The following is a 23,099-nucleotide window of genomic DNA, read 5'->3' on the forward strand; positions in this document are numbered from 1 at the left end:
AGCATACCTACTTATTTTCAATACCCCTTTGAGGAGAGAGACTGTTTTTCCTTAATATGACTGTTAGAAAAAATTCTTATGCTTTTTTGAGAGGCTGCCAAAGTTGAATAAATAAGAAATTGAAAAAAGATATTACAAATATCTAAACTACTAAATAATGAAGGCAAAGCTCTAAAGTAAGCTCTGGTTCAGGGTGCTAGCCTTAAATCTGAGATTGGAAGGCCTGAGATTTTTCTAAATTCCGTAAAGAAAACTCTGGAAATATAGGATTCAATCTCTGAACAATTCCTAGGAAAAATGACCCCATCTGTGAGCACGCATTCCACCTGGAGTGTATAAATTATTGCAAAATTTGCCACATTTAGTCCCTCTGGGTATTCACACCCTTCTACAATTCACACCCTCTTCTAATACAGAGGTAGACTATATTTTCCCACTCCTTGAATATGGGTTGCCTTTATGACTTGCTTCGGCCAAGCAAACATGGCAGAAGTGAAGGTGTGCTAGTTCCAAGCCTAGGCCTCAAGAAGCCTTGTACAATTCTGTTCTCTGTCTCAGAACCATGCATGCCATGTGAATGAGACCAGGCTGACCTACTGAATCATGACAGAGAAGTGGCAGTCTTACCTATCACCCTAGACAACTTCCAGCCAGCCAATGAAACAGAAACACACAACTGATTTGCAGTTGATTTCACACACAACAGAACACAGCCAAGACCAGAAGAACCATCAGTTGAGCTTAGACTAAATTGCCAATCACAGAATTATGAGCTAAATAAAGAGTTATTGTGTTAAGCTATTAAGTTTTGGGATAGTTTGTTTCACAGCAATGGCTTACTAATAAGGGGAGAAGGTCACAATGTGACAGAAAGCAAAAAAGTCTCTGGAAGATAAGAATGCTGCCATTAACTTGGAAGCCAAGAAATAACCATTAAAGAAGGAAAAGACAAAAAAAAAAAAAAAAAAAAAAAAGACTAACCCTGGAGTTGGGGCTAACTTAAGATAAGATATCAAAAGTAGGTTGTGGCCAGGCCCAGTAGCCCACACCAATAATCCCAGAACTAGGGGATGCCAAGGTGGAAGGATTGCTTGAGCCCAGGAGTTCAAGACCAGTGTGAGCAACAAAGCAAGACCTCATCTCTACAAAACATACAAAACTTAGCTGGGCATGGTGGTGTGTACCTGCGGTCCCACCAGCTACTGGAGAGGCTGAGGCAGGAGGATCACCTGAGCCCAGGAGGTGGAGGCTGCAGTGAGCTGAGATCATGCCACCCACCACTGCACTCTAGCCTGGGCAACAGAGCAAGACTCTGTCTCAATAATAATAATAATAATAAAATATATTAAATTAAATTAAACTTTTTAAAGTAGGTTGCCCATTCCTTGTGGAGAAACAAAACCTATCCAAATCCTATTCTTCCTACAAAGCTCACCTCAAATCACACCTTTTCTATTTTTTTTTTCTGATTGTCCTTAGGTGTAGTGATCATTCCGTCATTAGTTATGTATAAACAGTACATTACAGTGGAAAGAGGCCTGGACTTTAATCAGTAAGTCTAAATTCACATCCTGGTTTTATCAACTATGTGTCCTTAGACAAACTTCTTAAATCTTTGAATCTGATTCCTCATCTCTTAACTGAAATTTAATAGTTCTCAATCCCACAGGACAGTTGTGAGAACTGAATTCTAAATGTGTCAACATGCTAAACACAAAGTACATACTCAACAACGTTAAAGTGAATTTTGTTCCATTCATTCATTAAACTCTGACTGGATTTCTACTGTATGTTAGGCTGTGTGCTAGATACTGGGACCAAGGAAACAATTACTAATGATACCACACACAACTGCCATCTACTAACTTCTCATGTGTATAGCCCTCAAATTGGAATGAGGTTAGAGATTATGCCTTGTAGCTCTTCATATTTCTCAAAAGTAGGTGGTATAGTACCTTGAATTTAGTAGTTACAAAAATACTTGTGAACAATTTGATTAAAAGATTTCTACATACAGGTTTTCACATTTGAATCCCAAAGCCAAGCAACAGCATCATCACTTTTAAAGCATAGCTAAAATAGCACACTCACTTGACAGCTCACATCCATTCCTGCCTCCAGCAGCACCTGCACGACTGCTTTGTGGCCATTGCGCGCAGCAAGGTGAAGTGGCGTGTGCTTGCGAGTGTTGCAGCTCATTAAGTTAGGATGCGCACTGATGATCATTTTTACCACTCTAAGCCGTCCGTAGAGTGCCGCCAAGTCCAAAGGTGTTTCCAGCTTGCTATTCCTAATTGTCGGGTCAGTGAGCTCTTCTAGGAGAACAGCAACTACTTCTGAGTGTCCATATTGAGCTGCACAGTGTAGGGCAGTTTCATTTTCATTGTTCTGTTTAAGATAAAGATTTTTTAAAAGGCACATTTTCAGAAATTCAATTTGTTATCAAAATCTTAGTAATTTAAAACCTGCAATGCTTTGAAATATAAGTTAAGATTTATCCATTTTAACAAGTATGCCTAATGGAATTTTATATTTGATAAAAGTATCTAGGATTCATTGAATCAAAAATTTTTTTTATTTTTATCACTTTAATCAAAAACAATCCAACATTTCCCTAAATCATATATGCCAACTTCCAAAAATGATACATGATTTAGCCATGTTTTTCAGAGGCCCTCCTGGGTCCAGATGGACAGTGATATCTGCACTGTGCATCACATCTTTAGACATTTATTAATAAGAGAGATCAAAACAATTATAACAGACTTTTAATAGACTGGCTTTCCAAAAGACAGATGAGAAGGTAAATTCTTGGTAACAAAAGATTTATAGAAAGGTTTCCCAAATTAAGTTTCATTTTATTTTCCATGTAAGTACAAATCATTGCTTCCTTTGCAAAGAAAATGAAAATATTTTGGCCTTAAGATATAGAAGTACCTTTTTGAAACGTTATCATGGGTTGTGAGGATGGACCTAGATCAGTTCCCAGACAAGTTACTAGGAGTATCACAGTACAACATGTGCAGCTTATAAGGGTTCAGCTGAAAATCAATGAGATTTTCCTAGAAATGTATCAAGATTTTTAAAAATGTTAAGATACAGAAAACTGAACCCAGTTGCAAGGCAGAGGGACCCTTCAGACTATTCGAGCAATATAGGTAGATGGTGTATAGGTATGTCAGGTGGTGGAAGGGTCAGGAGAAAAATGAACAAGAAATTTTAGTAACAAAAATGCAAGAACCCTAAATGAGGGTCCCAGAAAGAAAGGGCAGCTGCCACCATCACAGTTATCATCATAGCTAACACTATGTACTAGACATAGTTGCATTTTATATATGTTTACTCATTTAATCCTCATTATGAGATAGATACTATTATCATTACCTTCATTTTACAGATGAGAAAACTGAGGCACTGAATAGTTGAATAACTGGCCTTCTGTTATACAGCCATTTAGTGGTAGGACCAGGATTTGAACGCAAGTAGCCAAGACCCAAAGTGGGTATTCTTAACCATCACACATACCACCTTCCAAAATAAGAACTATTACTACTACTACTTGTTGAGTGCCTAAAAACTATATATATTGTCTCATTTAACTCTTACAACAATTCTCCAAAATTTATATTAAAATTGTCTACTTCATGGACAAGGAAACTAAAATACAAAAAGGTTAAATTACATATCCAAGTAGAATTAAGATATTTTGCAAGCTGTATCTGACAAATCCAAAACCCATTCCACTATACCATGTTGTCTGCCATGTGTTGCTATATTGTCAAAGAAGAGCTGGGAATTAGTGATCTGAAAGCAGAATTTCTAGAGGTTTTGCTCAGAAAAACACCAGCCGATAATAGGGAGTAGCTGTTTAGATAGCTGTTCTGATGAAAATAAAAGGATAAGAAGGGTTCAGACCCAAACAAATCTTAATGTTCTAGAAAGTAACTCAAGCTTGCCCTAGATGATAGAAGAATGCAAGTAAGTTGAGAGTCTAGAGGGAAGATCTGAAAATTTAAAAAGGAGTAGAGTGACAAGGGGAAAATAGCACTAGGAAAGGCTTCTTACTACTTTACCTTGCAAATAAGTATCAAGAGAGAGCATTTGAAGGTCAAACCCAGAGGGAAAATCTACTCTTTCAAGACAATCAATGAAAAGTTAAGACCTGTTAGATGGGGAATCCAGCTGAGGGTACTGTTTCTTCCATCATTTGTCAGGAGTCCTTCTTTACTTGGTTTGAAAGTATTACTATAATCTACTTCTTCATAAACATTGATCACATACAGGTTTAGACTCCCTGGTCTTCTTATCTGTTTTTCATATCAGGCTTATAAAATAGCCAATCTTATTACTTCACACCATGAAAATATGATACAGATATATACCTCCTGACCAACCCAAATTTTCCCCTGGTCTGAAAGAGATTCAATCTCAGTTTTCAAAATACAGTATCTCTTTGAGAAAAGAGAAAGGCCAATTATGAAATAATGATTCCTCAAAGGCCTCTCTACTGTTCCAGAGCCCTGAGCCTAGGAAATTACAAGAGCAAAACTGAAAAATTTTCTAGTAACACCAATTAGCACTGTTCAGATCTCAAGGGAAAATATTTCAATCATTCAAGACCTACTCAGGAGAAAATGTTCACAGATTTTATCCATGATCAACACATACGTGGATTGTCACCTCAGTGGACGCCACAACGATGGTACTTTCACAAGAGCATGATTGTGTATTTGTGTATGCTCACAAGTGATCTAAAATAATCTAATTTGAAATAAATAGGCTGTGATGAGGCACTGATTAATAAATTCCTAGTATGGCTACACAGAATATTCTTAAAAGGTTTTTAATTCCTTCTTTTTTACCAAATGGGTATTCTCTGAAACATTAGGACCCTTCCAGATAATGGATGATAGAACAAAACGGGCTAACAAAAGCCATTTACCAAAAGCTCTTGGTTCAGAGTAAAACATCTAACAAGAGTTGGATTCGAGTTTTGGTGAATGGCAAAGGCAATGTGTTTTTCAGATAAGGCCCCTCTGGGTTTTGCCCTAACGTTAAAATAAAGAAAAAAAAAAGAGGAAGAGAAGGTAAAGGGAAGAAAGGATTAATGAAATTTAAAGAAATTGAAAAATTTCAATTTAAAGGAAATTTAAATTGCAAAAAGGAAATAATCAGATGATAAAAGAGAAGAAGGATGTGGCAATTATAAAAACCATAATCCAGGCCGGGCGCGGTGGCTCACGCTTGTAATCCCAGCACTTTGGGAGGCTGAGGCGGGCGGATCACGAGGTCAGGAGATCGAGACCACGGTGAAACCCCGTCTCTACTAAAAATACAAAAAAATTAGCCGGGCGTGGTGGCGGGCGCCTGTAGTCCCAGCTACTCGGAGAGGCTGAGGCAGGAGAATGGCGTGAACCCGGGAGGCGGAGCTTGCAGTGAGCCGAGATTGCGCCACTGCAGTCCAGCCTGGGTGACAGTGCGAGACTCCGTCTCTCAAAAAAAAAAAAAAAAAAAAAACCATAATCCAGGTGGAGTCCACTTTGTTTAGAATGGTGAACAAGACCTAGGTTGAAGTGTTACCATGTAAATTACTTCATCTCTCCAAACCTATCTTATCTGTATAATGAGAATATTATTTTCCCTATAAACCTTATAATATAGTTTATAAACCATAAGAGATAACATATTTTTAAAATGCATTGTAAATTTTAAATATTAAAATGTAGAATAATTTTTAAAGAAAGCTGTATTAGAAACCAAAGATAACTTTCAGAAATCAGAATGAAGCCCTGACTATAATGCATAATTTTAACATAACATAAATGTATTACTGGTTGAGAGCTTAGGCTTTGGATCAGAAAAACCCGCATTCAAACACTGGCTGCATTTCTTAGTAGCTGTGATGTTACGGTCAATTTACTCTCTCTCTCTAAGGCTGTAACTCCATATATATAGTAGCAACAATAATCTAGGGCTTAGTAAGATAACGGGGATGAAGTATTTTGCACAATGCCTGGCATATAGTAAACAATCCATTAAGTGATAGGATTTAGGATGACAATACCAACGCGCTATTGTGTAAAGGGCTCTGGAGTCAAAGTCCTGAGTCTCAGTCTCAGTTTCAGTCACTCAGTAACATGCGGCCTTCGACAAGTTGTTTAGTTTTACAGAGCATGATTTCTCAACTATAAAATGGGAGTGATATTATCAATTCAGAGGATTATTGTGAGAATTAATTAAATAGTATTTTAGAGGTGAAAGTGTTTAGAACAGTGCCTGCTTTACCTTATGTCTCAATAAATGTTAATTACCATTTTTATTTCCTTTATTGTTTAAACACATAAAAGTTTATAATTAACAAGAAGGTTCTGTCCTATTCAGAAGGAAAAAAGAAAGGTAAAATTAAAAGTTATCTATAAAAACAAAAATCCTACATCAAAAAATTTAGGAGAAATGGCATAGAATGGGAAAACTATGATCAGCATTAAAAGAGTATATATATAACAAAGAAAAAAATACTAAAATTATGGTATTAAAAATCATAAGAAAGTTGCAACTTGTTGCCAATAGAAACCACAACACAAAGCAACAGAGGTGAACAAAGAACTTTGAATATGGTCTCCTTAAAAGGACACTTTTTGTAATTTAACCGATCTATTCAACATTACCAAAAACAAGTATTTCTCTTTAAAACATACAATAACTTTTCACTTTCAAATGTAAGTGAATATTATATGCTATTTCTTATTTTCATGTCATTTAAAAACATCTTGTTTGTAAAAACTAACATCCTCTTGTTTAACCTTGGATTGTTTTTCCATTTTATTATTTCAGGTTTGCTTTGCGGTATTCAGACAATTTTAAGAATAACCACCAGATGGCTCATCTCATAAATGATCTAACTTTTGGTTTTCTGAGGAAGAGAAGAGCATTGTCATAAATTTCTTTTTAGCATGATATGATGATAAAGATAGCCATATCTGTCATGTTTTAAAGACTGGTGCATTCTTATTAAAATTTCTGCATTTTTGTAACCTGTAAACATGAAAATTTTTATTGTGATAAATATTAATAAGACATTTTTCCAATTAATAAAATGTTTTCCTGATTAGTCCTTTCAACAACTGCATATATATTTTCATTGAAAAAATATGTATTTTTCTTCCCTTTGCTGTTTACAGCAATTGTTACTTTTTATCCTTCAGTCTGAATTTCAAAGTCCGGCAAAGTCTGCATCCATTTGAACAATATGCTAATTGTGCTTTATTAGATATGCTTGCCCTAAAGTAACCTACTTGCATTGATATTGGACAACTGCCAACCTGCAGCTTAATGCCGTGATTGTAATTCAATTGTTGGACTGCCTGCTGGTTTTCAAATATAGTTTTACAAAATGGGAACAGTAGGGGGCATGCAGAGCTCAAGATGTTTGTTATCACACTGTATTAGGGGACCATATTTTACTTTCTGGAATCTGTGGTCTTATCTGTTTAGAATACTGACACTGATTTTCTTTTTAAAATATGTCCATTATGTGTAATATAGATATTGTGTACTTACAAATACATTACCTGTCAGAATCATACTGCTGCTGTGTTTTATTCAACTTATTCTGGGCATATGTGTTTGTGCGTGCATATATATATATATATCAAAAAATTTTAACTTAATATATGACAAGCAACTGTATATGCTATATTTCGCATGTTGATTCACCAGAGTACTTAACCGTGAAAGTGCTAAGTAAATGGTAAAGCATTATGCAAATGATAGGCATATCATTGTTTTAGCATTTAAAATTGTATTCAGAAACATTCTAATTCTCATTACAAACATGAATTCTGTTCTATCTTTAAGTATTCAATGGCTATAAAATGGCTGATTATATAAGACAGGCAAAAACATTTCAACTACTTCCTTTATGTAGGATTTTCCCGTTAACAAAGTATCTTTACAAATGCCCGACTTAGTCCCTGCACATCATATCCAAACACCAAAGAATTTTTCAAATTTCTCCTTTTAGGAAATTCAGCAATGGAAAGGCCTTTGGGCAAGGTAAAGATAAAAAAATCACATTTTCAGTATGGCTTTGCCTTTGTAAAACTAGAAAAATTACATCATGAGCAAACATTTGGCAAGTGCACCTGTTCATTGACCCTGGAATGTGATGGTCCATGATGAATAAGAATCTTCACAATTTCCACATCTCCTTTCCAGGCAGCCAGGTGAATAGGAAAATACCCTTTGTTGTCTGCTACATTTGTTGATGCCTCATACTGAAGTAGTTTGAGAACTATGTCCCTAAAAAGGAAAAAACAACAACAACGAAATAGGCTGAGCAAGACAAATTGTATTAAATAGATAATTTAAAAAGAATACTAGATGCTGGCTGGGAATTTAGAGTAATCATTCAAGGTACTAAGACATAAAATTGGGTTTCAAAGTTTTTGCCTACTCAACATTTGGCTATTTTACTTACCTGGAAAACCATCACCCCATGCCACACACACACACACACACACACACACACACACACACACACAGAGAGAGAGAAAGAGAGAGAGAAAGAGAGCGAGAGCACGCATTGACTAACCAATTAAACTACTTAATAGAATTCATACAGGCAAAACTTAACCTATTTCATTAATTAGATGAGCTGAGTAAAATGAAGAGGATACCAACTCCCATTTTTTTTTTTTAAAGAGGTCTTTCCAGATAGCCCATATCTGAGATTTAGCTTGAAGGAAAAGTTGAAGTTACAAGCATATTCCTTGTTTACAACAACAACAAAAAAGTTATCATAACATCAAGGAGACATTTATAAAATTTACACATCATTCCTACAGAGAATTGGAATAAGAGATTTAAGGAGCATGTAAAAGAGAAAGAAAATGCAGTATGTAAGGGACCCTGATAAGCTAACTGTAGTAGTAGCCCAGGGTGAAAAAATAATGATAAAAAAATTTTAATAACTTTCCAGTGATGGGACACAACACGCTTTGAGTATTCCTTGTTCTTACTTCTGTATTTCTTCACCTTTCTTCTCCAAGCATAAAAAATTATTTCAAAAGGGAAACTCATTTAAAAGACAAGTTCCATCATTAATGCAATTTCAACACATATTCAATATATCCTACCTACAAATTTTGAACTTAATCTCCACCAGGTTTTCAAAGAAAAAATCCTGAACTGCATTACTCAACCTTAGAAAGAATTAATTAATAATTATTAGCATAAATTATATCAAAATATATATCAACAATCAAAAGCAGTAATTCTAAACAAAACTGTATTTTCATTTGGATGCATTTAAGAAGCAAATTCCATTAACTCACTAAACGAAATGCTAGTCAGACACATATAAATAAAAAGATATATATAATTACAATATATAATAAAGTTGTTTCTTATATACAACAAATCACTAATGGGGAGGGTGAACATAACAGAAAGATTTACATTTAAATATTTCATAAAATCAGACTCTAGATGCAAGTAATAAATGAAAAAGTTTGGAGTAAATTTTAATAGAAGCAAGGTTAGAATTTTGATAGCTCACAAGAAAAACAGGTATGATATGACACAAAATTATGGTAAATGGTAAAACACACTGTCCAGAATGTGTCCTAAAGTCACAACATTTGACTTAATTGCTAAATGTAAGAAATCATTATTTAAAAAAAAACAAGAATATGTTGTAGAAATATTTAGAATCCAAGGAGTCTTAAATTGTCTAATGATATAATTTCTGAGAAACTAAGAATTAAATTTTAACATTTCTCTTTGAAAAATCAGCATTATTTTACAAGATCTGAATTTAGAAGACTTGGATTTGTGTCCCAGCTATGCAAACTACCTAAGGCTGTGACCCTGGAGAAATGATAAGCTCACACCACATAATGATAATTCGATCAACAACAGACCACCCGCATATATAATGGTTGTCCAAAAAGATTATCATACCTCATTTTTACTGTACCTTTTCTATGTTTTGATATGTTTAGATACATAAATACTTTCTATATCTATTGTGTTACAATTGCCTACAGTATTCAGTACAGTAACATGCTGTGCAGGCATGTAACTCGGGAGCAATGGGTCATACCATGTAGCCTAGGTGTGTGATAGGCTATACCACTTAGATTTGTGTAAGTGCACTCTATGATGTTCACACAATGATGAAATCACGTAATTAGACATTTCTCAGAATGTATCCCTGTCATTAAGCAACACATGACTGTACTTAGTCTCATTTTCTTTTTTTTTTCTTCAGGAGATACTATAATGATAATGTCTACTCGAAACTGGTAATAGCATTAAATAAGATCATAAAAAAGAATTCACTCAATAAATAGTAAAGCACTATACCAATATTAGCACTTGTCCCAAGTAAAAATAAAATACTTTAAAAGTGAAATGAAATGCTTATAGAAAGTCACCTTTGAAAAACAGAATCAGAAAATCAGAAGGAAACTTAAAGGTTATCCAGTTTACACGCTTCTCCCCATTTCCCTGCCAAGCAAGGGTTGTTATATAGGATCTTCCATTCTGACATAAATGAATACATAACTTCAATGAGGTAATGAGAATTCAATACCCATGAATAACAAAAGCAGATAAGAAAAGATCTGAAGTCCCAACTCCCTACTATTTATAAACTTGGTTACCTTGAGGAAATTAAGTAACCTCTGTCTCTCTTTCAGATATTGTGAAAACAGAATTTAGAGATTACATCTCGGTGCTAGTTTCAAAGGGTTATGGTGTGAATCAAATGAGAAACAGATAGAATTGTAAAATTATATATACATCAAAAGTTGTTCTCAAGGCAGATTGTTGCAATGTTAAACAATTCCAGTGATTCCTTGTTAAGTAAAATATTTCAGCATTTAAAAGGCAAAATAATACCAAAAGAAGTTAGTCAAATTAAATACCTGGATCTAAAATGTAGAATTTAGTCTACTACAAAATAGACTTCTCTAAGTTACTGTCAAAGACAACTGTGAGAAGAGATTTCATTTCTTAATACCCAAGGAAATAAAAAATATATTCTGAAACTTCTTCTCCTATAAAGCATTTCCTTTCAAGGGGTAAAGAGGAAAAAAAGATTTATGGGATCATCCATTCTATTTCCTTTTACTCTTTCTCCAATCACTTAGAATTTCATTTGTTCTTTGGCTCAAATTTTATTGACATTTTCTAATAATGTATGTGATATACATTCATTCTTCTTTATCAGGAAGATTTATGACAACAGTGAAAAAATGTCTCTTTTGAAAACTGACTTACTAATCATTTGTATTTTCTAGTATTACCACCATCTAATATCTAAATCAGAAAAGAATAATCTGTATGTTTATAAAATTGCCTTTGGAAAACATGAAGATCCTAACTACACATTATTTACACATTATTTTTAAGTTTTGAAAAATGTAATTATTTTTATGAATAAATATTTTGTTAAATGTGCTTATTTTTATTTTTTTATTTTTTTATTTTATTTCAATAGTTTTTGTGACACAGGTGGTTTTTGGTTCCATGGATGGGTAAGACTTCAGTGGTAAATTCAGAGATTTTAGTGCACTCATCATCCAAGTAGTGTACACTGTTTCCAGCATGTTGTGTTTTATCCTTTACTCTCCTCCAAACCTCCCTCCACCAGTCCCCACTGTCCATTATATCACTCTGTATGTTTTGGCATCCACATAGCTTAGCTCCCACTTATAAGTGAGAACGCATGGTATTTGGTTTTCCATTCCCTAGTTACTTCACTTAGAATAACGGCTTCTAGTTCCATCCAAGTTGCCACAAAAGACATTATTTCCTTCTTTTTACGGCTGAGTAGTATTCCATGGTGTATATATACTACATTTTATTTATCCACTCATTGGCACTTAGGTTAGTTCCATATCCTTGCAAATGCAAATTGTGCTACTATACACATCTGTGCATGTGTCTTTTTCATATAATGACTTCTTTTCCTTCAGGTAGATACCCAGTAGTGGGACTGACGGATCTAATGATAGATCTGCTTTTAGTTCTTTAAGGAATCTCCATACTGTTTTCTATAGCAGTTGTGCTAAGTTACAGTCCCACCAGCAGCGTAAAAGTGTTCCCTTTTCACCACATTCCCACCAACTTCTATTGTTTTCTTTTTTTACTTTTTAATTATGGCCATTCTTGCAGGAGTAAAGTGGTAGCTCATTGTGGTTTTAATTTTTATTTCCCTGAGGATTAGTGACGTTGAGCACTGTTTCATATGTTTGTTGGCTGTTTGCATATCTTTTTTTATTGTTATAAATCTTTTTTATTATTATTATTATACTTTAAGTTTTAGGGTACATGTGCACAATGTGCAGGTTTGTTACATATGTATCCATGTGCCATGTTGGTGTGCTGCACCCATTAACTCGTCATTTAGCATTAGGTGTATCTCCTAATGCTGTCCCTCCCCCCTCCTCCCACACCACAACAGTCCCCAGAGTGTGATGTTCCCCTTCCTGTGTCCATGAGTTCTCATTGTTCAATTCCCACCTCTGAGTGAGAACATGCGGTGTTTGGTTTTTTGTCCTTGCGATAGTTTACTGAGAATGATGTTTTCCAGTTTCATCCATGTCCCTACAAAGGACACGAACTCATCATTTTTTATGGCTGCATAGTATTCCATGGTGTATATGTGCCACATTTTCTTAATCCAGTCTATCGTTGTTGGACATTTGGGTTGGTTCCAACTCTTTGCTATTGTGAATAGTGCCGCAGTAAACATACGTGTGCATGTGTCTTTATAGCAGCATGATTTATAGTCCTTTGGGTATATACCCAGTAATGGGATGGCTGGGTCAAATGGTATTTCTAGTTCTAGATCCCTGAGGAATCGCCACACTGACTTCCACAATGGTTGAACTAGTTTACAGTCCCACCAACAGTGTAAAAGTGTTCCTATTTCTCCACATCCTCTTTTGAATGAGCAGTTTTGAAACACTCTTTTTGAAGAATCTGCAAGTGGACATTTGGAGCGCTTTGCGACCTATGGTGGGAAAGGAAATATCTTCACTACACCACATCCTCTCCAGCACCTGTTGTTTCCTGACTTTTTAAAGATCACCATTCTAACTGGTGTGTGCATATCTTCTTTTGAGAAATGTCTATTCATCCCCTTTGCCTACTTTTTGATGGATTACTTGTTTTTTTTCTTGCTTATTTGTTTAAGTTCTTTGTAGATTCTGGATACTAGCCCTAATTTGCAAATATTTTCTCCCACTCTGTGGGTTGTCTGTTTACTCTGCTGATTATTTCTTTTGCTGTGCAGAAGCTTTTTGGTTTAATTAACTCCCATTTATTTATTTTTGTTTTTGTTTAAATGTGTTTATTTTAAAATTAAAATTTAAATTTATTTTCAAATTTTTGTTTAAATTGAGCTTTACATCTTATTCAAAGATATCAGCTAATGCATTGGCTGAGCTCAGATTTCTAGTGTTAAAACATATTTGTGAAATATAAAGTTGTATCTCTGATCAAATAAGTACCTGTCAGTTTTACTAAGTTATAAGTAGAATAAAGTATTAATCAGCAAATTATGATTAATCATTCTTATGATATATCCACACATATCAAAAGTAATATGAACTAAATAGGCCACTTTCATCCAGGCTCATTAAGAACAATTTAAATTTCATATATAATATCTAAATAAGAAGAGTAGTTAATATAGTGTAGTACCAACTTAGTATTTTTATTGATACATAATAGTTGTATATATTTTGGGAATGCATGTAATATTTTGATATATGCATACAATGTATAATGACTAAATCAGGATAATTGGGGTATCCATTACCTCAAATGTTTATCTTTTTTTTGTGTTGGGAACATCACAATTCCTCTCTTCTAGCTATTTTGAACTATACAATATTGGTAACTTTAGTCAGTCTACTGTACTATCAAACACTAGATCTTATTCCTTCTAACTGTATTTTTGTATTTTAACCAAATCTCTTCTCCCCTACCCCCCTTTCCTTCAAAGCCTCCTATAAACACCAATTAACTTTCTACTTCCATGAGATCCCCTTTTTTTAGCTCCCACATATGAGTGAGAGCATGTGATGTTTGTCTTCCTGTGCCTGACTCATTTCACTTTACATAATGATCTCACATCCATCCATGTTGCTGCAAGTGACAGGATTTCATTCTTTTTTATGGTTGAATAATATTCTATTGTGTATATGTGCCACATTTACTTTATCTGCTCACTTGTTAATAAGCAGGTTGATCCCATATCTTAGCTATTGGGAATAGTGCTGCAATAAACTGGGGAATGCAGATATCACTTTGATACCCTGATTTCCCTTTTTTTTTTGGATATGTACCCAGCAGGGGCATTGTGAAATCATATAGTAATTCTATTTTTAGTTTTTTAAGGAATCTCCAGACTTGTCTTCCATTGTCATTGTACTAATTTACATTCCCATCAACGGTGTACCTGCATTCCCCTTCCTCTGCATCCTTGCCAGTAGCTATTATATTTGTCTTTTCCGTAGAAATCATTTTAACTGAGGTGAGATGATACTGTGATTTTGATTTGCATTTCCCCGATGATTAGTGAGGTTGAGCATTTTTTCATATGCCTGTTGGTCATTTGTAAGTCTTCTTTTGAGAAATGTCTATAATCGTTTGCCCATTTTAAATGAAATTATTTGTTTTTTTGCTATTGAGTTTTTTAGTTCCTTATATGTTCTGGCTATTAATCTGTTGCTAGATAGATAGTCTGCAAATATTTTTTTCCCATTCTGTCGGTTGTTGAAGCTGGGAAAACTGGATAACCATATTCAGCAGAATAAAACTAGACCTCTGTGTCTCAACAAATACAAAAATTCAATGAAAATGGATTAAATATTTACATCTAAGACCTAAAACTATGAAACTAGTAGAGGAAAACACCTCAGGACATTGGTCTGGACAAATAATTTTTGGGTAAGACCTCAAAAACATAGGCAACAAATGCAAAAATAGACAAATGGGATTATATCAAGCTTAAAAGCTTCTACACAGTATTTCTTTAAATTATTATTTAGGTTGAGCCTTATAGCTTACTCTAAGGTATCCACAAAGGAACACACTGCCTGTGCTTGGTTGACTGGCATGAAATATTCAGTCATTGATTGATGAGCATTTGGGTTGGTTCCACGATTTTGCAGTTGTGAATTTTGCTGCTAGAAACATCTGTGTACAAGTAAATTTACTAATGTAACCAAATATCACCTGGACCACAATAACTTATTGAAAAATTAATGTTAAAAAAATTCATTAGGACTGTGAAAAAAGAAATATTAAGTTATGTTGCTAATCAATATCTGTAAAATAGCAAGCAGCAAAATAATCCCTATGTCTTAAATGTAAAGTAGCATTTTCTGATATCCAGCATTTGACAAATAACAAATACTCTAAAATCCTAAAGTAAATGTGGTTAACAAGAAAACAGAAAAAATATTTTGGAAAATGGAAATAGAAATGGAAAAATACTTTCCATTTCCCAAAAACAAAGTAAAACACCAAATTAAATTTAATAATATCCAATGTAAATAACTGCAATATCTTGCAGCTTTAAGCTAATACATGTAAGTTCAGGTAAAAACAGGAATTCTAGAAGTACTGACTTTTGCTGTTATATTTAATTCACATCCATTTTCTGAAAGATATAAATACACATCTGATTAATAAAAAATGTATCTCAGTAAGTTCAGCATATGCTCTGAGCAAAATTAAATAAATTGGGAAAAGTCAACCTTCAAATTTCTTTGCCTCAACAGCAAGATTCCCTGTAATTAAATCACAACCAAAGATGTTTATTTCATACCATCCTCTCTTGCTTGTTGATTGAGTCCAAAGAATTTCAAAATAAATGCAAATCATCTTCATATGGGTGCAGAATTAACAACTAATGAAACTCTCAAATTTAATAAGGTCCTTTTGATTTCAGATTTTCTTGACACTTTTACTTCTCTTTAATGGGAATAAAGTTGCAGATGTGTTCAAGATGGTCAAAAGATTTCAGGACAATACGTCCCATTTTCTAACTGAAGTTTCTTTACATATTGAATTCACTCTCATAGATTTCTAGATTACAGAGTGAATAATAAAGGCAAATTTTAAGTAGTCTGTATCCTTATCCAGGAAAAAAAGCAAGCTGACTAAAGATGTTTCTAGTTATTCGAAAAGCAACTTCAGGGACCAGATTATACAATTTTTAGAGGAGGCATGCCTCTTTTATCAGAAAACCTAAGAAAGATCAAATCAAAAATACAGATAGTTTATTATATGGATTCTAGATCCAATTTGATACACAATTTGGATTACAGATAATGAAGTCTAGCATGCATTAAATACTTTAAAAGGTAGAAGAATAGAAAATATCTTATGTGTATATAAAACAATATACATATTCAGAGATACAATAACGATTTGCTGATATTTTTCAAAACAGTATCCAAGCGACACAATATACCAAATATAGTTTAATAACATTAAACTTAACAAGAAAATAAGGAACTATTTGTTAAGTAGAGAAGGAAAATTGAATTGAAATATGAGTATACAGGTTTAGTATAACCTCACAGGGAAAGATAAGATTATTACTAAAAATAATGGATGAAAAGAAGAGAGGAGAAAAGTCAGAAAGAAGGAAAAGTAAAGGAAAAAGGAATGAGGGAACTAAGGAAAGCAGAGGAGAAGAAGAAGAAAAGGGACGAGAAGAAGTAGGAGGCAGGGAAGGAAGGTAGGCAAGCAGGCAGGTACTCAGGCCAGCCAATTGCTTTTCAGAGGAGAATTAAGGGATTTGAATCTGCAGTAGAAATACATGTGACAATGAATCCTCCGTATTTTAAAAAGAGAAAGAGATACAAAGAAATAGCTCTCTACTCTATCTATGGAAATAATTTATAATACTTGCTAGTAAATTTTGTTTTATTAACCATGTTTTTTTCCTATCATTTGATGGTAATAATTTTCTAATCTGTGATTACAAATAACCCAGGAAATCACCAGTAGAGTACATTTTCCATTGTGTCCTGATCTGGCTAATTGAAGATGAATTGTTCAATATGAAATAATGCATTTCAGGTACAAAATGCTGCTTCATTTGTGGATTAACTAGCATTGATAAACAATGGCTCCCAATGAAAATGTACAAAATCGGGGAAACTGGTTTAATTTTCAGTATGAAGGCTTTAGATTTTATGTTGGGGGTAGGGGGACAGTTTGTGCTCAAAGCAAAAGAATAAACTATATGACCCTGAAACATTACTGCTGGCTTTATGATTCTATGAACTTTAGCCTACCAATCACAATGTTTATGGAAACAATCTAGAGCAGATGGACACAACAGTGACAAACATGGAAATGATGTGTTTCTGTGCAGACTGCTAAGGCTTGCTTGGGAAGAATACAATATAATCATTGTTAGTTACCTCTGCTAAGTGAGAATGCAAATAAAAGAAATACTCTTCTTCTCTGACTCTGAGATATATTCTATGACATTATTTTCTCCTTCAAATATCTTTTAAGCCAATATTAAAATTAGCATTCCATGTAAACATATAACAAATGATTACGGGAGGCAGGCCAGAAATATATAATGTGACAGAGAAGAGCCAGGGAGTTTAACAACAAAGAGGAGATAATACAGAGTACTGGTAAAAGCATAGACTCAGAACCAGAACACTTAAGCTCTAGACACAACCCCACTTTAATATCTACGTGGCCATTAAGTCACTTAACTAAATGGGCATTGTTTCTCCATCTATAAAATAAGGGAGCTGAGGGGTGTCAGGTAGAATAAGTGATCTCTAATTGTACAAGTTCATAGATTATTTAAACTTGCAAAATCAAGAAACATATACTCTATATAAAATTCCCAATTTCAGAACTGTAGCATCATAGTGCATAACTGAGCCATAAATAATACCAACACAATGTATCATTCAATGTTATAATTGTAAGAAACAATGGAGAATATCAAGCCAATCTATTCAAGCTATTGAACTGAGGCCTAGAGATGTTAAGTAAATGGCTCAAGGTCACACAACTAGCAGAGATGGGGAGGTGGGGTTAGAATCTTCCTGCTTTTTCCAATCCCTATAGGATGACACTGAAAAATTAAAAAGAAAAGATAAATGAGACCTTTCAGATAAAAGCACAGACATATAATTCCCACAGACGATCTGTAATTAAAGAGATCTTTAAAAATAGCTAATCAAATTATCTGTTTGTGAGAATCTTAATGATTGCTATTCAATTTGCTTAAATTATCTTTACTTTCTAAATCACCAAAAAAAAAAAAATTATGCCATGGGCCATAGAAAAACATATCTCAACAGTTAGAACTTCATAGACTGTCATGTATAAATCAATATTTACTAAATACTTCACTGAAAATGAGGGAGGGATATGAATGCTTATCCATTTTGGGACAATATTATTTTGAGAAGTGCCTACTTACCAATGCCAATCTGAGAAAGAACAAGAAAAGTAGTATGCCTCAAATGAAAGGTCAGGCCCAAGATATCCTGCCCATTAGATGTAATAGAGTTTATCTTCCCAATTAGAACTAAAAAATATGATAGTAGCCTGAATCCATAATTCAGATAGCCAACAAGCCATCAGGATTATATTACTTGGGCTGATACGTCTTTGTTCCTGATGACTCAGGTAAAAAAAAGAATAACAATATCCTCCTTTAAAATATTTAGATATCTGGACATACTTTCCATTCTATAAAGGAACAGAAAAAAATTAGAAGATATGGCAAAATATTTCTAAATGAGATGATATAAGACAATATAGAATAGGAACTGAATAAAAATAAATACAATTTGGGAATTCCAATTCTAAAAATCTAAATAATGAAACATAAAGTTTATAATAGTTTATGTAACTCAGATGATTCTCTAAACAGGCTGATGGCATTAAATTTATACATTTTAAGAGAAAAATGTCAGTGATCAATAATGACAAAAAAAAAATGTCTTGCATTAAGAGCTTTATGACCACCAAGCCTAAGATTAAGTATTAAGAAGACCCTTGAGTCACCATTCACAGAATAAAAGAAATGTTAGGTGAGAAAACAAAAGGTAACTAGCATTTTTACTTTTTTAAAAATAATTTCAACTTTTATTTCAGATTCAGGGGATACACGTGCAACTTTTATTTTAGATTCAGGGGATATATTGTATGATGCTAAGGTTTGGGATACTATTTATCCCATCACCTTGATACTGAGGATAGTACCAATAGTTTTTCAACTCTCCCTACCCCCTCTGGTGGTCTCCAGTTTCTATCATTGCCATCTTTATGTCCACAAATAGCCAGTATTAAGTTCCCACTTATAAGTGAGAACATGCAGTATTTGATTTTCTGCTTCTCCATTAATTCACTTAGAATAATAGCTTCTAGCTGCATCTATGTTGTTGCAAGGGACACAATTTCATTCTTTTCATAGCTGCATAGTATTCCATGGTGCATATGTACTACATTTTCTTTATCCAATCCACCACTAATTGGCACTTCAATTGATTCCATGTCTTTGCTATTGTGAATAGTGCTGCAATGAGATGCAGGTGCATGTGTCTTTTTGATAGAACAATTTACTTTCTTTTGGATTTATACCCTGTAATGGGAATGCTGGGTAGAATGGTAGTTCTGTTTTAAGTTCTTTGAGAAATCTCCAAACTGCTTTCCACAGAGACTGAACTAATTTTTACATTCCCAGCAACAGTGAATAAGCACTCTCTTTACTGTATAAAAGATGCCAACATTTGTCATTTGTTGACTTTTTAATAATAGCCATTCTGACTGGTGTGAAATGGTTTCTCTGTGGTTTTGATTTGCATTTCTCTGACGATTAGCGATGTTGAGCATTTTTTCATAACACTTCTTGGCCACTTGTGTATCTTCTTTTAAGAAGTGTCTGTTCATGTCTTCTGAGTACTTTTTAATGAGATTATTTGGTTTTTGCTTGTTGAATTCTTTAAATTCCTTATAGATTCTGAATGTTCGGCCTTTGGTAGATGCATAGTTTATGAATATTTTCTCCCATTCTATAGTTTGTTTACTCTATTGATAGTTTCTCTTGCTGTGCAGAAGTGCTTTAGTTTAATGAAATTAGGTCCCACTTGTCAATTTTATCTATTTATTTATTTATTTTTGAGACAGAGTCACCCAGGCCATCACCCAGGCTGGAGTGCAGTCGTGCGATCTCTGCTCGCTGCAACCTCTGCCTCCAAGGTTCAAGCGGTTCTCCTGCCTCAGCCTCCCGAGTAGCTGGGATTACAGGCACATACCATCGTGCCCAGCTAATTTTTGTGATTTTAGTAGAGACAGGGTTTTGCCACATTGGTCAGGCTGGTCTCAAACTTCTGGCCTCAAGCTATCCACCTACTTGGGCCTCCCAAAGTGCTGGGATTACAGGCATGAGCCAGTGCACCTGGCCTCAATTTTTCTTTTTGTTGCAATTGCTTTTGAAGTCTCTATCATGAAATATTTGCCCAGTTCTATGTCCAGAATGGTGTTTCCAAGGTTTTCCTCTAAGATTCTTATAGTTTGAGATCTTACATTTAAATCTTTAATCTACCTTAATTTTTGTATACGGTGAAAGGTTAAGGGTCCAGTTCCAGTCTTCTGCATATGGTTAGCCAGCTATCCTAGCACTATTTATTGAAGAGGGAGTCCTTTCTCCATTGCTTATTTGTTATCAATTTTGTTGAAGACCAGATGGCTATAGGTGTATGGCTTTATTTCGGGATTCTCTAACCTGTTAATTGGTCTATGTGTCTGTTTTTGTACCAGTACCATGCTGTTTTAGTTATATTGTAGCCTTATGGAATAGTTTGAAATCTGCTATCATGATGCCTCTGGCTTTGCTCTTTTTGCTTAGGATTGCTTTGGCTATCTGAGCTCTTTTTTTAATTCAAAATGAATTTTAGAATAGTTTTTTCCTAGTTCTGTGAAAAGTGACATTAGTAATTTGATAGGAATAGTACAGAATCTGTAGATTGTAGCTAGCACTTTTAAAGCAGTAATTACCACATCTAAAAAACTAAAGTGAGGGCCAGGCATGGTAGCTCACAATCGGCACTTTGGGAGGCCAAGGCGGGCAGATCACGAGGTCAGGAGTTCAAGACCAGCCTGATCAACACAGTGAAACCCCGTCTCTACTAAAAATACAAAAATTGGCCAGGCATGGTGGTGAGCATCTGTAATCCTAGCAACTCAGGAGGCAGAGGCAAGAGAATAACTTGAATCCGGGAGGCGGAGGTTGCAGTCAGCCAAGATTGTGCCACTGCACTCCAGCCTGGGCGAAGGAGTGAGACTCTGTCTCAAAAACAAAAAAAAAAAAGTGAAATGAAATGATACCAATCTGGGACAACTAACTTGGATCATTCACACAAAGGGAAAACAGGGACAAGGGGGAGATAAAGGAGGAGGGTCATTTTTTTTCTGTAGGGGAGGACAGAACATCTGAATCATTTGGAGGACTCATCACACTTTAACTCTGTCACTAAACCATTAGGATACCTAGCTAAAATACTGGAAATAGAGATTGTCATAGCTACACACCCTTTCACTCTCCATAACATATACTATTACATTATTTGAAACATAGTTTTACTTATTAAAAAAAATTTAGGGTTGGGAAATCTAAAACTAGAAAGACAATCATGAATGACAAAGATAAAATATTTTAGCTAAATAAGGATTTTGAAGTAGTTCATATAAGTGACCAGGGCTCAGAAGAGTGGGAGTCTGCTAAGTTTGCACTCCTAGTAAACATTCCCGTGTTGGGTGAATACAAGGAGACACCAAAAAAGGTAAAGGAGTGTTATCAAGTGGTTTTATCCCATTCTCTCCCCAAAGCTACACATGACTAGCATGGTCCTGTCAATTTTTCCATTCTCCCAGTGTGATAGTTGAGTATTTTAGAGCATTTCTTTCAGCTTACACTCTGCAGACAATTATACTCAGCAACATTCCTACCAAGTCTAACTTGTCAGTGTTGTCACCTGGTCCCTTTCCAAATTCATCTAAGCCCATTGGACTCACAGAGACATGAGAAAGGTATCGTCAGACATAATTAACTTCATCACATGTAACTAAATACACACGATTCCATCCAAATAAGTGGCACTTACTTATGTCCATTTAAGGCTGCGTGGTGTAAAGCAGTGTAACCCGAACTGTCTGTGCAGTTCACATTGGGGCCTCGCCAGATGCTGCAAATAAAGCACAAGCGCAGAGTTAACAGTGAAGCAGGATCTTGCTTTGAAAAACAAAAAGAAGGCTGGTAGCCCCACGGCCAGCAGCAGGTTGCAGATAAAAATTTTAGCCATGTGGAAAATGATTGCCATCTTCCATGAATTCCCCTCAGAACATCAACTTCATTTATTTGATAAAGGGAAACTAATAGAGAATGCAACTATTAATATCTTCAGAAATTATTAACAAATGTGTGTCCATGGTCGTGCATTGAAGTTTGGATCCAAAAATTCCCTATTACTTTCTATCGTTACTTAAATATTAGAAGCAACTAACATTCAGCTACTATATTCCATACCAAAGAATAAAGATTTATGAGATCCGCCTCATGCTTCTTAACACACTCCTTCTGAGGTGGCAGTGATTTATATAAGTTATAAGATATTTTTGCATTGTGGGAAGAATATAAAGTCTTTTTGCTGTTCAATTGCAACAAGGAAAATGTAATCAATATTTCATACTTGAAAATAAAATTGAAGATTTGGACTGTTGTAAACCATGAGAAGATCCTAACAATTTTACAGTCATCATTGATTTTACTACGCAATATATTCTGGAGATAACATGTAACTATATAAAAGAGTCTATTTTTTTGATAACTACAATTAAGGAAACTCTTTTCAACTTTTGGAAAATAAGGCACTGAAAGACACTTTTCCGAAAATAGAACAAAAAAATTGCTTTATCTGATGGTCATAGTGATATCAAAACTATCAAAGATAATATCTAATGATAAACTAGTTCGCACATTCACAAAACATTTATTGTACACCAATTGTATGTCACATATTGAGCTA

General features: G+C 34.5%; 1 protein-coding gene across 6 annotated transcripts in view; it reads right to left on the reverse strand.

Annotated features, from left to right (window-relative positions):
• The window catches only part of ANKS1B (ankyrin repeat and sterile alpha motif domain containing 1B), a 1,246,961-nt gene that overhangs the window by 1,064,171 nt on the left and 159,691 nt on the right, over positions 1-23,099 (reverse strand). For all 6 annotated transcript variants that reach the window (XM_032170973.2, XM_032170979.2, XM_032170972.2 and 3 more), the window contains exons 2-4: positions 22,179-22,259; positions 8,145-8,301; positions 2,092-2,388 (exon numbers count right to left, since the gene is read on the reverse strand). In XM_032170973.2, the coding sequence (XP_032026864.1) occupies positions 2,092-2,388; positions 8,145-8,301; positions 22,179-22,259 (535 nt within the window). The remainder of the gene's footprint in view (positions 1-2,091; positions 2,389-8,144; positions 8,302-22,178; positions 22,260-23,099) is intronic.

This window comes from Hylobates moloch, unplaced genomic scaffold (assembly GCF_009828535.3).
Source record: "Hylobates moloch isolate HMO894 unplaced genomic scaffold, HMol_V3 SCAFFOLD_12, whole genome shotgun sequence".
In the NCBI taxonomy this organism is placed as follows: domain Eukaryota; kingdom Metazoa; phylum Chordata; class Mammalia; order Primates; family Hylobatidae; genus Hylobates; species Hylobates moloch.